We start from the raw sequence: 12,617 nt of genomic DNA on the forward strand, positions 1-12,617 counted from the left end.
GCCACATGTGGCTCGCGAGCCGTGGTTTGCCGGACCACTGATCTAAGTGTTCCAAAATATGGAGCTTTTCAGTTTCCTGTTTAGAAACTTCAACTTGCAGCCTCCAACACCTATTGGAAAATGGGTTTAGATTTTCAAGACTGAACATTACCTCCTTAATACAGGTATCCCCTCACTTTCCAAGTCTACAGTAGGCCACTTCACTTTTAAAGACCTGTTGGCACACCTGTTTGTGCTGATAGGAATCTGATGAGACTTTTTGCATGTATGAAAAAAAAAAACAACTATTATGGAGCCTGTTTTATATTAAGTTTTATGCCCTCAATCTTAGATAATGCAAAACACTGGCAGTGTAGCAATGGCTGCTGTAATAAGGAGACACACGTCATTGGCTAAAAAAGGCAGTGTTTTAAAAACCTAACCTTGAATTTCCTTAGTGCTAGGGATAGGTAGGGTTTATAAACATTAAATGCCTGCAGTCAGGGTTGAGATGATTGCCCTGAACAATGGATAGAATTAATCAAGGTCAGAGTATGTTCTCAGATCACATTCATACCAAACACTTAAAAAAATGATGGACACAGTTAAGGTAGAACCTAGCATTTTATTTAGATCTTCATTAAACTGTTGGAATTGAGAACCAGACATACGTAATAAACCTCCAAAAATAGATCCTGAAAGGCACTTTCTGCTTAGGGCAAGCAGTCATGGAATAAGCATGTAAACAAGCTGGCTTCTCTGTACCACACCAGCCAAGTCAGCTTTCTCCATGGCCAGCCGCACCAGCTCTGCCCTCCCTTGTTAACACCAGCCAGAACCCCTGTAGGTCTAACCCAAGGTTTTTCTGTAGGACACCTTGGCCTACCTGGGAATGCTGGAAACATATTAAAGGAATCATGGTGTTGAGGAAAAAAAAAAATCTTTTAAAAGCTGCCATCTGAGGTGATGGCTTCTCTGTACTTACGCCATACCCCAGAATACAATAAATAAGCAATTAGAAAATGTTCAAGTATGAAGGGATTTTCCTCCTCCCCGCCAAAAGCACTGCTCTCTGAAGGAAGCTGGTTTCTCTGTAGCTACACCAGCTGTTCAGAAAGCTCATTGGACCTGGTTTTGAAAACAAAACAAAGTTAAAACCTTGGGAGGAATTATTGTGCAGTGTGGAGTACTTAGTCTTTCTTATAAAGAAAAAAAAAAAAGTTATCTGGTACCAAAGTGTGCAACCTACAGACCCTCAGGTACTGCCCTATGACTTCTCTGATATCACAAGGGTGCCAAGTGCCTGTTTTTCTAGAGCTAGGAGTTGGTGGTTTGGCTAGTGCTGAAACCATGCATAAGATTGGTTTACTAAATAAAACCTTATTACGTACGTCCTCCAAGACAGCTGAGTGAGTGGAGAGATTTGATTTGGTGCTGTTTAAGAGATGGCAATTAAGAGCATAAGCACCAGGGAGATGGTTTAATGGTAACTGCCTTTTTTTTTCCGTCAGGCTAGAGCTCCATCTGGAACTTGCGTTACATGCAAGAATGATTGAATAGGGAACACTCCCTGACAAAAAGCTACATAATTAGAAATGGATCATGTTATAGGGAGGATAAGGAAAAGCTTCACATCCATAATAGAGCTGGAGACATTACAAATTCATGCTGACAGGGCTGTGGCATTGCCAGACAGAAGCTATAATGGAACTACTAGTACTTTACGTGCACATTACAAGGACATTTTCAGCATTTGGTGAGAAAGTCAATGCAATTAGAATTTTAGGGGGTTGGATGATAGGGCACAAAGGTTCAATTTCAAAGCATTATTTACTACAGTGTTGTTGGTTTGTTTCTAGGCAGTTACATGGATCACCTATGCTCACTAAATTCATTATAATGGTGAACAAAAAAAAACCTAGGGACAGAATAGCAAGCGAACTTACAGTCCCCCACACAAGCTAAAATTCATGTCATTGACTAGAGTGACTGCAACTGATCAGGAGCTGAAAGAGGACAGGAAATTTTAGGAAGAAGGGCCCTTTCCCTCAGAGCTTGAAGGCTTCTCTGTAGCCTACGCCAACAAGTCTGGGGAAAAAAGGCTAACACTTTTAATATTTAAGCTTTCTGGGCACTTCCCATGGGAAGCTGTCCCTACCAAAGTGGCCATAGGCTGCAGTCCTCTGATAAATTGGCTTCTTCAGATCCAGATCCCTGGAATATACAAGTCCGTAACTTAATATGTAGCAATTAATTAAAAGTAAGCAAAATAATCAGCAAGACTCATTTTCAAGACTCCTGGCAAATGAGTTCAGTTCTCTGGTGTATGCTAGGAAAAAAGTTTGTGGCAAAAGTGTTTGTTACTTCCCTGGTGTCCAAACTCCTTGCACAGTCCTTATTAGTAACTAAAGTTCTTGTTTTTCGGTCCCTGGCTCAACAAATATGAAAACTTGTCGTTATTCTGAGAAATTCCAAGTATCAAAAGCTCACCTGAGATCATGGAATACTTACCAAAGTCCCATGCCCACCCCCTACCATGGTTATTTTATCAATAACCTTGAGTATCCCATTCATCTGTACTAATTTCTTTGAAGTAAACATTCTTAGGTAAGATGAGCACAAAGCCCAGTACCAAGTATGGAGGATTCTCTAGGATGGTTAAACCATGGAGCACTATACTTTTGGATTTTTTAAATATAAGCCTTTCCTGAAGGCAACTTAAAAGATAACACCAACATATTCTAGGAATTAAAATATTCCCCCGCCTGAGTAGTCTTTCTTTACCATCTCAGATTAAAATATATCTCTAATATACACACACCCACACCCTTAATATTTTTCACTAGCAATAGGCTTTACCATCTTTACCTGACAATGACCCCAGGGCGGAGGTCAAAATTCTTCTTCACAATCTCTAATAGCTCTCTCTCACTCTTCTGAGAAGTGCCATAATGGAAAATGGAGATAGACAATGGGTGAGAAACTCCAATAGCATAAGAGACCTAAAAGGATTCAAATATAACAGTCATCAGAAGACTCACACACTTGTATAAAAGAAGTAGATAACTACTGAGGGCGCCCTCCCGCTAACATGCCTTTTAATCACTCATTGTATAAAAAAAGAGTATATACCTGCACAAGAACCCTTCTGCATAGACCTTCTTTAACAAGGGATTTTGCCACCCAACGAGCAGCATAAGCCGCAGAACGGTCCACCTTGGTATAATCCTTTCCTGAAAAGGCACCTCCTCCATGAGCTCCCCAACCGCCATAAGTATCCACAATGATTTTCCGACCAGTCAAACCAGCATCACCCTGAAATTACAAAAGATTTAAGTCACTTTATGCCTTCCCCTTTCCAGTAAGTGGTCCTAGATGAACTTTGTTAAATGCATATTATGTATCACTCAACAAATATCCTCAGAAGACTCACATACAGGACTCAAAAACCTAGAAATAAGGTGGTAGTAGCCGAATTTTTACAAGTAACCATCACAAAAAAAACACTGGATTGACATTAATGCCTTACCTGAGGCCCACCAATAACAAATCTGCCACTTGGCTGCAGATGATAGATTGTATCCTCATCAAGGTATTTTGCAGGTACAACGGCTTTGATGACTTTCTCCTTCAGGGCATCCCTCATCTCATCAAGACAAACTTCTTCATCATGTTGAACAGATATAACGATTGTATGGACTCTGATGGGAATCACAGCACCTCGATCCTGCATATACTGCACAGTCACCTTGAAGGCAACACAGGTCATCAGATTATCAGTCTACTAAACAATAGTTTTGTTTTTGGTTCTCTACCCTAAAGAAAAGGGTAATGCTACAAGGGTAATGTCTACAAAAGACAAATGCTATTCTTTTTTAAATTAGTCAGCTTTAATCAAACATCACTAATATTCTGGGCCAGTGTAATATGCATGTGTCATCACTTACTTGAGTCTTAGAATCTGGGCGCAACCAAGGTAAAGTGCCATTACGGCGCAGTTCAGCCAGTTTGGCATTGAGCTTGTGTGCTAAGACTATGGTTAAAGGCATGCATTCCTCAGTTTCATCAGTGGCATAGCCAAACATCAAACCCTAAAAAAGTAAAGTCACCAATGTCATCAATCCAAGCCTCAGAATTTAATGCTAGAAGAGATGCAAATAATGTCTATCTCAATACCTGATCTCCTGCACCAATGTCTTCCTCATTCCGGTCAAGGTGAACACCTTGAGCAATATCTGGTGACTGTTGCTCCAAGGCCACTAGCACATTACAAGTCTTGTAGTCAAACCCTGTAACAAAAGCAAACCTTATTTAAAAAAAAAAAAAAAAAAAAAAAGCAAGCCCATAGCAACACAGTTGACCCCTGAATAATATACATCTGCCACTTGGCTGTATGTAGGGTAATTGTTTGGGGTTGGGGGGCCTGGTGTCAGCGGTCAGGTCAGTGCCCTAAACCCCTATGTTGTTAAAGAGTCACCTGCACTGCTAACGATATCAAATATACTTAAAAGTACTTTTGGAGAATGGAATAGAGCTGGAACCAAAGGATAGTAAAACTATATAACTGGAGTTAAAGATTAACAGAAACACCCTAGAAAATAGAGCTAGAGAGGGTTGAAGAAAATATTTGAAAAAATGAGCTTAGAAAAGCCAACTCATTAAAACATACCTTTGGAAGAATCATCATATCCAATGTGTTTAATGGTTTCACGAACCACCTTCTGGTAGTCAATAGCAGCTCTGGATGTGATTTCCCCAGCAAGAAGGATCATTCCAGTTTTAGCAACAGTTTCTAATAAAAGAGAGGTTTACACTCAAACATCACTTTTATAAAGTCATTTTCATATTGCTAACTCTCATCAGTTGATAAGAAGCAATACGGTGAACCTACCACAAGCCACTTTGGCATCAGGATCCTGCAGAAGGTGAGCATCAAGGACAGCATCACTGATCTGGTCACAAATCTTATCTGGAAAAAAAAAAAATCCTAGCTCAATTTCTTTTACTGTTAATAATATATGTCATGCCCCCTTCCTTATAACCCACCCACAGCTGTAAAGACCTCTGCTAGAGCTTCCTTATAATTGTGGTAGGACCTACATAAGACTTACCAATTTAAACATTAGCAAGTGTCCAATTCAGTAGCATTCCAAATATGGAGATCTTAACTGCTGTATAATTAAAGCACTGTTTTACCAGAAGCCATTGGCCTGAAGAATAAATGCTGGATGTAATGTTACATGTTACTTGAAAACTTGACACCATGGTCTTAATATAGCTGTACCACAAGCTCACCAATTCAGATAAGCCAGCAGAATATCCAGCATGTTTTAATACATTTAAACTCATTACTGCATATGTACTTTATACCCGATGTCAGTCCTGTCTCTCCAGTACACTCAGACATTTTGAGAAATTAAGTTCCCAAGCAAAATAAATTCCATTGTTAAATAGAATAGCCACATTACTGAGATTAATCAAGTGAAAGCATTAATAAAGTCATTTATCTTCAAATCCACAGGCAAATGTAGGAAAGAGCTTTGGAGTACTGATTTTCATTTTTCAAACAATACTTATCATTTTATTCCCAAAATGTAAAGTTTGCATTGTAAATCCAACCAACCAGAAAAGGTGACCTGTTTATCAATTTTTCTCTGATCCTGAGGAACACCAGTTAGGGCAATGAGAAATAATATCAACTAAAGAGTTAAACAATGAAAGCAAGGGACAAGGGGAATAAAATGGCAAAGTATTTCATATGATTAGGAGTGGTCCAGGAACAAGAGCTGAACAGACTGGGAAATGCCCAAATGTGTATTCTGAATCCTTGTTGATTTTCTCCTCTATACTAAAAACCGGGAGAGGGGGGTACAGAATACCCCCATGCCACTTCCCTGAATTTTCTATAACAATGCAAAATGTACACGCCAGTCAAGCCAAAAGCTCACGGCTTCATCTGCAAACTTGGAAAAGCTTGTGACTGAAATGATTAAGCCACCTGACCTTCACTCTTCAGGACCTTGGGTTCTGTCCTCTCTCTACCAGGTGGTGCTTGTGGAACTAAAGGCACGACAGAAATGGACCCTGAAACCATCACACTAGAGAACTAGGCATGGTGGTCGACCTAAGGGCAGAAGTCGTCCAGCAAAACAATAATCGTTACCAGGTGATGATTCTGGGTACTGATGGCAAGAACCTTGAAACTGCCTCCCTGGCTCACCTGTAAACTGATCCCCGTAATGGCGGACCAGCGGACAAAGCCCAGGGAAGGAAGCCTTAAGTAAAGCCCTCCTAACAGTCGGCACCCCAGGTACTTGACAACGCAATGGCAGCTTGCGCTTCATTTGTGCTTCCCCTCCTTCTCAGACGGGCCCAAATAAGGCGAGCCTTCAGCGCGCGCCGTCTTTACTTGGAGACGGTTGCCTCGAAGGGGAGACCACATGCTGCCTAAGGGCAAGTCCGCCTTCTCCGTGAGCAGCGACCCCAGGCCAGGAATTCACCGGAGAGAAAGCGTCCCTAGGGGCAGGCGCCCAGGCCGCGCGGCCGCTCCCCCGTCCCAGATGCCACACGCGGCGGACACGTGGTCGCGGCTGCAATGCGGGGCGCGCGCTCCCGAGGGCCGGGCGGGCGCGCGCGCGCTCCGGGCAGGACACCCACTGTGCGCTATCGGGATGGCGAATAGGAGGAAATAGTGCCCTCGCCGGGTAGAGCACGAGCGGCCACGGCCCCCCCGCCCTCTCGTTTTCTGGAGTCTTCTCCAAGCCGGAGCGCGCGCCCGGGTGGGAGGGAGAGAGCAGCTGGGGGGGGGAGGGGAGCGGCGTACACGCGCTGGGCACCGGCGGCGCCACGAGGAAGGCGCGCAGCCGCCGCTCTTTTCACCGCCCGGCGAGCGAGGGCAACCAGTGTGGGAGCGGAGCCGCTGTCTGCGGGTCCGGCCCGGCCCGGCCCCACGACCCGCCCTCCCTCCGCGCCAGGCCCGGTCGCCTCACCGGAGTGTCCTTCGCCCACAGATTCTGAGGTGAAGAGGAAGGTGCCCTCCTCGATGAACGCATCGTGGAAGCCGTTGAGCTGCCCGTTCATGGTGGTGGTGGTGGTGAGTGACCGCGACGCTGAGGAAGGCGAGAGAGGAGCGGTGCGGCGACGACCGCGAAGTGCGCAAGCAGAAGGCAGAGTTCCACTGGGCGCGGACCGGCGGTGCGGAGCGAACTGGGTGGCGGGCGGCGCGGCCCAAGGCTTATATACCCGAGCCCCCGCGCGCGCGCGCCCGGCTCGGCCCCGCCCCTCGGCGTCGCGCGCCTTTGCACCACTCGCGCGGGGGGGCGGCGTGCGCGCGGGCCGCTCGGGCTGAACCACCCTGTGAGGCTCCCCCCCGGCGAGCACTAGCCACAGGAAGCACTCGTGACGAGGCGTAAGCGGGAGCCCGAGTGTGCGGGGTCGTCGTGCCCTTCCTGTGCGATGTGGGAGGAAAGGGGACCCCGAATGTGTGGGGCCGCTCCCCTGCGCGCCGACATGGCACCTCCCTGCCGACCGTTGGCCGGGCTTTCGGTCCGCGGAGTCGCGTCCCCCAGCGGTGGCGGTGGGAATCGTGGAGGTTTTGTCCCCTGGCCCTGGCCCGGTCCCCGGCCGCCCCGCATCCGGATGCCCGGGTGGCAGGCCGCGCGTGCGGCCCCCGGCCCCGCGACGGTGGCCATCTTGGCGGCCCGCGGCGTCTCCGCACCGCCTTCCTCACCCCGCCTGGCGTGCCGCGGCCGGCCGGCCAGCCTGAGGGGGACGCCCGGTTTGCTAGTTTTTTTGTTTGTTTTCTTGCGAGAACGATGTATTCCTGTCTGTGCTTTCTTGGTGAAAGCCTCCGAGGTGAAAATGGCGGAAAAGCAGAATAGTGAAAGTTCTGTCCTCGTAATGTGTTAACGACGGCAGCCCTCCTCCCGCGCCCCGCGCGCAGGTTCCTGAGAGAGGCCCTTCCTTCCCTTTGGGGACCCCTCAGTTCCGGCTTCTTCTCCCTCCGAGAAACGAGGCCCCTCGCGCGGCTGACCCCGCACCGGCTGCCTTTTCTTAGGTCTTTTTTTTGTTTTTTGTTTTTTTCCTGGAGGGGAGGTGGGGTCGCTGCTGAGAGGGCCCTGTCAGTATTCTGTTCCCGGGACTGCTGGCATTTTTCTTGGGGGAAAGCCTTTGTGTGTGATTGACTAAGCAGCCCCCTTGACGAGGTGAGAGGGGTCCGTTCTGGGAAGCTTTCACTTTAAAAACGCCCGCCTGCGATTGTCCCAGTTTTGCTCATTAAAGGAATTTTAGGGAGAGAAGAAAAAAGAGCAGAGCTTGAGCCAACGAGGCGTCGGGAGCCGAGTCCCCGTTAGGAAGGAGCCCGCAAAGGGGGAAGGAGGACGGGCGCCCCGTCGCCTGGGGCCGCGGCGCCGGGGCTGCCGTCGTGGCGGCCCCGAGGCGAGTGCATTCCTCGGGTTTCCTGGTGTCACCGGGCGCCCGCCGGCCCCGAGGACAGGGGGTGCATTACCCTGGGGACGCGAAGGAGACCCGCGGGAGCAGCCCCCAGCTGCCGCTCCTCGGAGAATCCGGTCGACTGTGCAGAGCAGCCCTCCCCGCCGCGCGCGGGGGGAGAAGAGTTTGCTGATTGGGAAACAATGGGAACATCTGGGCTGCGTCTGAGCTTTGACAAAGGCCAAGGGAGGGCTCATCCCTGGACTTCACGGCCGCATCCGTGCTCACGCCAAGCAGGCAATAGAAAAGAGAGCCTGTATATGTTATTTCATCTGTTGGTTTTTATGTTTCAAACTAGCTTCACGGAAAAATAATTTTTAAGACATTTCTTTTTTTTGTTTAGTGTATTTCACCATTGTTTTAAAAAAGCAGAATGCCCATTTATTAACTTACAATGAGGAATAAAATTGCCAACTGGAGCACATCGCATGTGTAGGCTGGTCAGTGCATTATCTCCCAGAAGAAAAATCTATATGGGAAGCCAGAATATAATTACAAGATTATTTGATTAATATGGAGTCAGAACAAAAGGGATTAGTTACATTCAATGATTAGCTCATTAAACCCTGATACCTCTATGCTACCAACTCCACAGTGGGGCTGTTCCTGCCAAGGAGATTAGAATCAGCTGTTCATACTTGCCTACCTACTCTTTCTTGCTCATAACGTGTAATATATCCTGGTTAAGAGTAGGGGTTTTGGAGTTCGGCCCCTGCCACTTATTTCTATACCTCAGTGTCCTCAGTCTGTAAAGTTGGGATAATAACATGATTGCTTCAAGTAGATAAAATCATGCAAGTATAATCTTTAGTATAGTATCTAACACATAATAGGTATTTTTAAAATGTTAGCTGTGCTAAATAACCCTTCAGTTGCTTCCAATTGCTGTTAGGATAAAGACTAAAATCTCTGCAATACCCTGAAAGGCCTGAATATGCGTTAGCTGCTATTTCTTCATCCTCATCTTGTGCCATTGTGTCCTGTCTTGTACTTTGGATTTCTTTTTTTTTTTTTTAATTTCTTTATTAGTTAAGGTATTACAAATGTGTCCTCATCCCCCCATTAACTCCCAACCTCCCCCCCCCACCCACACACACTCATGTTCTCATCCCCCTGTTGTCCATGTCCATTGGTTTGCCTTATATGCATGCATACAAGTCCTTTGGTTGATCTCTTCCCTGTACCCCCACCCTCCCCTACTTTCCCTCTGAGGTTTGACAGTCTGATCACTGTTTCTCTGTCTTTGGATTTCTTTTAATTAGTACCAGTCAAATGCATTAATTGATTAGTATAAAACAGATTTTATATTTTTCACATTGTTCCTTTTCACAAATATTTATGAGTATTTCCTGTCAGGCAGACCCAGGGACTGGTGCTGTAACTGGGTAATCAATGGGTCTGGACTGCCTGTCACTACTTGAGCCAATTAAGCAGAGACAGGGTTGAATCTTATATGAGCATTTATTCCAATACTGTTGGCACTATGGGAGAGCAGCAGGTCGCCCACAAAAATCTGCTCTACAGCCCCTCCCATAAGCCAGCTGCTTATATAGGGTAAGACAAAGATTACATGGGGGAAATATGGATTACAGGCATGGGGAAGTAGGAAGCTAGGGTGGGACTCCATTGTTTGGGCAGAAGGTTGTTAATCTTTCCTTGAGAATGGACCACATTACAAGGTTGACTCCCAGGTCCAAAGTTGACTCCCAGGTCCCAGGGGCATACGACTCTCAGCCAGGTCAGAATGTCCTTTCTTTAACCAACACAAGGCAATCATGGTTAACAGAGCATGATTAATATTTCCCATAACCATAGCTAGTCCCAATATTCTATTTTTGCCCCTAAGAGTGCTATGACAGTCCTGGTCTCTGCCCACTTGGAGCTCTAAAAGGGAGAACATGCCTAGCTAACTCCTCCTCATCCTTCCTACTATTAACGTAAAAACATTCAAACCTATAAAGAATTTTTGTGAGTTTACTTGAGCCAACCTGTCCACAATTGCTGGGAAGCAGTATCTCAACAGATTGGGATAATGCTCCAGAGAATGGAGGTTTTTCATCTATTTTTATACATTGCAATCAAAGGAGGGGATGTAGGTGGGTTACATGAAATCCATTGCTGATAGATTAGAGAGGCAGGGGCGGGGGGGAGCAAAGAGGTGATGGGGGGAGACAAAACAGGGGCGGGGTGTGGGGGAGGACCCTGGGATTGGATTAAAAAGTAAAATAGACACATACTTAAGTGGGTGCAGGATAGTTAACAGCCAACCATTAGTATGATAACAATAACAATGAAGGAATTTCTGGTATCTGTCCTGGCGCCTAGGCACATTGGGTTGTGCCCCAAGAGGTCTGGAAAAAGGGAAGTTACAAGTTACCCAGACATTTCAAGGATATGTTATCATAGATACAAAAAGACAGAGAGGCTCAGTTAAGGTAAAGGTTGACCTTGTCAGTGAGGATACCGGCCTAGGACGTAGCTACTCACCATAACTGCTCTTAGTTAAAGTTTAATTTTAGACCATCCTTTGTGGTTACTTTAGGTCTCTGAGTTTGCAAGACCACCATGCAGGCCTTCCCTGAGCTGGTCAGGTTAGCATGTGGCCCCTTTCGTCCACACTACCCCAACTCAGCTGCCATTTCCTGGATGAAGTCTATACAAACACAGGTTTCTCACAGGATTCGGTTTGCCTATGTGGCACTAAGTGCTGTTTGAAATTACAGATTTGGTGATTATTTAGTGAATGTCTCGATTCCCATTACGTGTGTAAACCCCATGAAATTAGAAGTTGGTCAGTTTTGCTCAATCTTTGTTGCTGAGTGCCTGACACACAGAAGGTGCTTAAGAAGGAGAGGGAGAGGAAGGAAAGGAGATGAGAAGAAAGAATCCTATCTAATAATAGACAAACATGGTAATTAACTGTACCTCCGACATGCTTCCCATTGGCTAATCAGGGCAATATGCAAATTAACTGCCAACCAAGATGGTGGCCGGCAGCCAGGCAGCTGAAGCGAACAGGAGGCTTGCTTGCTCCAGTGAAGGAGGAAGCCAAGGTTCCCCGCCTGCCGCTGCTGGGCTCTGAGCTTGCACTCTCAGCAACTATGTTGCAATTATAGACGCTAAACAAACCCCATGCTTTCAGCCAGCCAGCCGAGCTGGAGTTGCAACAGAGTTTCGATTATAGAACCCAAACAAACCCAGATACCTGCTTTCAGCAGCTGAGGCCTCAGAGCTGGAGCTGAGCCTCAGAGCTAAAGCCGGCTCTCAGTTCCAGTGACAGCCATAGAAGGTAAATAAATCCCAGAATAAAAAAAGAAAAAAGTAAAAAAGGAGGGGTTGGGAGCTTCAGTTACCTGCCAGCCTGAAAACGGCCCTCAGCCCCTCACCCAGTCTGGCCAGGCACCCCATTGGGGACCCCCCACCCTGAAGGGGGTGTGACCAGCTGCAAATAGCCATCATCCCCTCATCCAGGCTGGCCAGGCACCCAAGCGGGACCCCCACCCTGATCCAGGACACCCTTCAGGGCAAACCATCTGGCCCCCATCTGTGCACCAGGCCTCTATCCTATATAGTAAAAGGGTAATATGCCTCCCAGCGCCGGGATCAGCGGAGCTGTGAGGCCTCATGCCCCAGGATTAGCGGAGCCCCAAGGCCTCCTGGCACCAGGATCAGTGGAGCAGCGAGGCCTCACTGCCCCGGTGTCAAGTGGAGCCGCGAGGCCTCCCAGCACTGGGATCAGTGGAGCAGCGAGGCCTCCCAGCACCGGGATCAGCTGAGCAGCGAGGTCTCACTGCCCTGGTGTCAAGCGGAGCCGCGAGGCCTCCCAGCACTGGGATCAGCAGAGCCGTTAGGCCTCCTGGCCCCTGGAGCAGCATGACAGGGGGCAGCACCCAAACCCCCTGATCGCCCTGTGGCTCTGTGTGTGACGGGGCAGGGCCACAACCTCCCTATCTGCCCTGCTCTGTTCGTGACAGGGGAAGGCGCCCAACCCCCTGATCAGTCCTGCTCTGTGCTTGATAGGGGGAAGCTCCCCAACCCCCTGATTGGCCCTGCCCTGAGTGTGACGGGGGAGTGCCCCAACCCCCTGATGGGCCCTGCTCTGTGCGTGACAGGGGGCAGCGCCCCAACCCCCCTGATGGGCCCTGCTC

General features: G+C 47.6%; 1 protein-coding gene across 1 annotated transcript; it reads right to left on the bottom strand.

Annotated features, from left to right (window-relative positions):
* Positions 1 to 584: 584 nt before the first annotated feature.
* On the bottom strand, positions 585 to 7,199 carry MAT2A (methionine adenosyltransferase 2A). Its single transcript, XM_036333952.1, has 9 exons — positions 6,969 to 7,199; positions 4,871 to 4,948; positions 4,649 to 4,771; positions 4,156 to 4,268; positions 3,927 to 4,070; positions 3,509 to 3,727; positions 3,112 to 3,294; positions 2,848 to 2,981; positions 585 to 2,193 (listed from the first exon to the last, which is right to left on the bottom strand). The coding sequence occupies exons 1-9, from the start codon at positions 7,057 to 7,059 to the stop codon at positions 2,091 to 2,093; spliced, it is 1,188 nt and encodes a 395-aa protein (XP_036189845.1). The 5' UTR covers positions 7,060 to 7,199; the 3' UTR covers positions 585 to 2,090.
* Positions 7,200 to 12,617: the final 5,418 nt, after the last annotated feature.

The sequence above is a fragment of the Myotis myotis genome, unplaced genomic scaffold (genome assembly GCF_014108235.1).
Source record: "Myotis myotis isolate mMyoMyo1 unplaced genomic scaffold, mMyoMyo1.p scaffold_m19_p_14, whole genome shotgun sequence".
Classification (NCBI taxonomy): Eukaryota; Metazoa; Chordata; class Mammalia; order Chiroptera; family Vespertilionidae; genus Myotis; species Myotis myotis.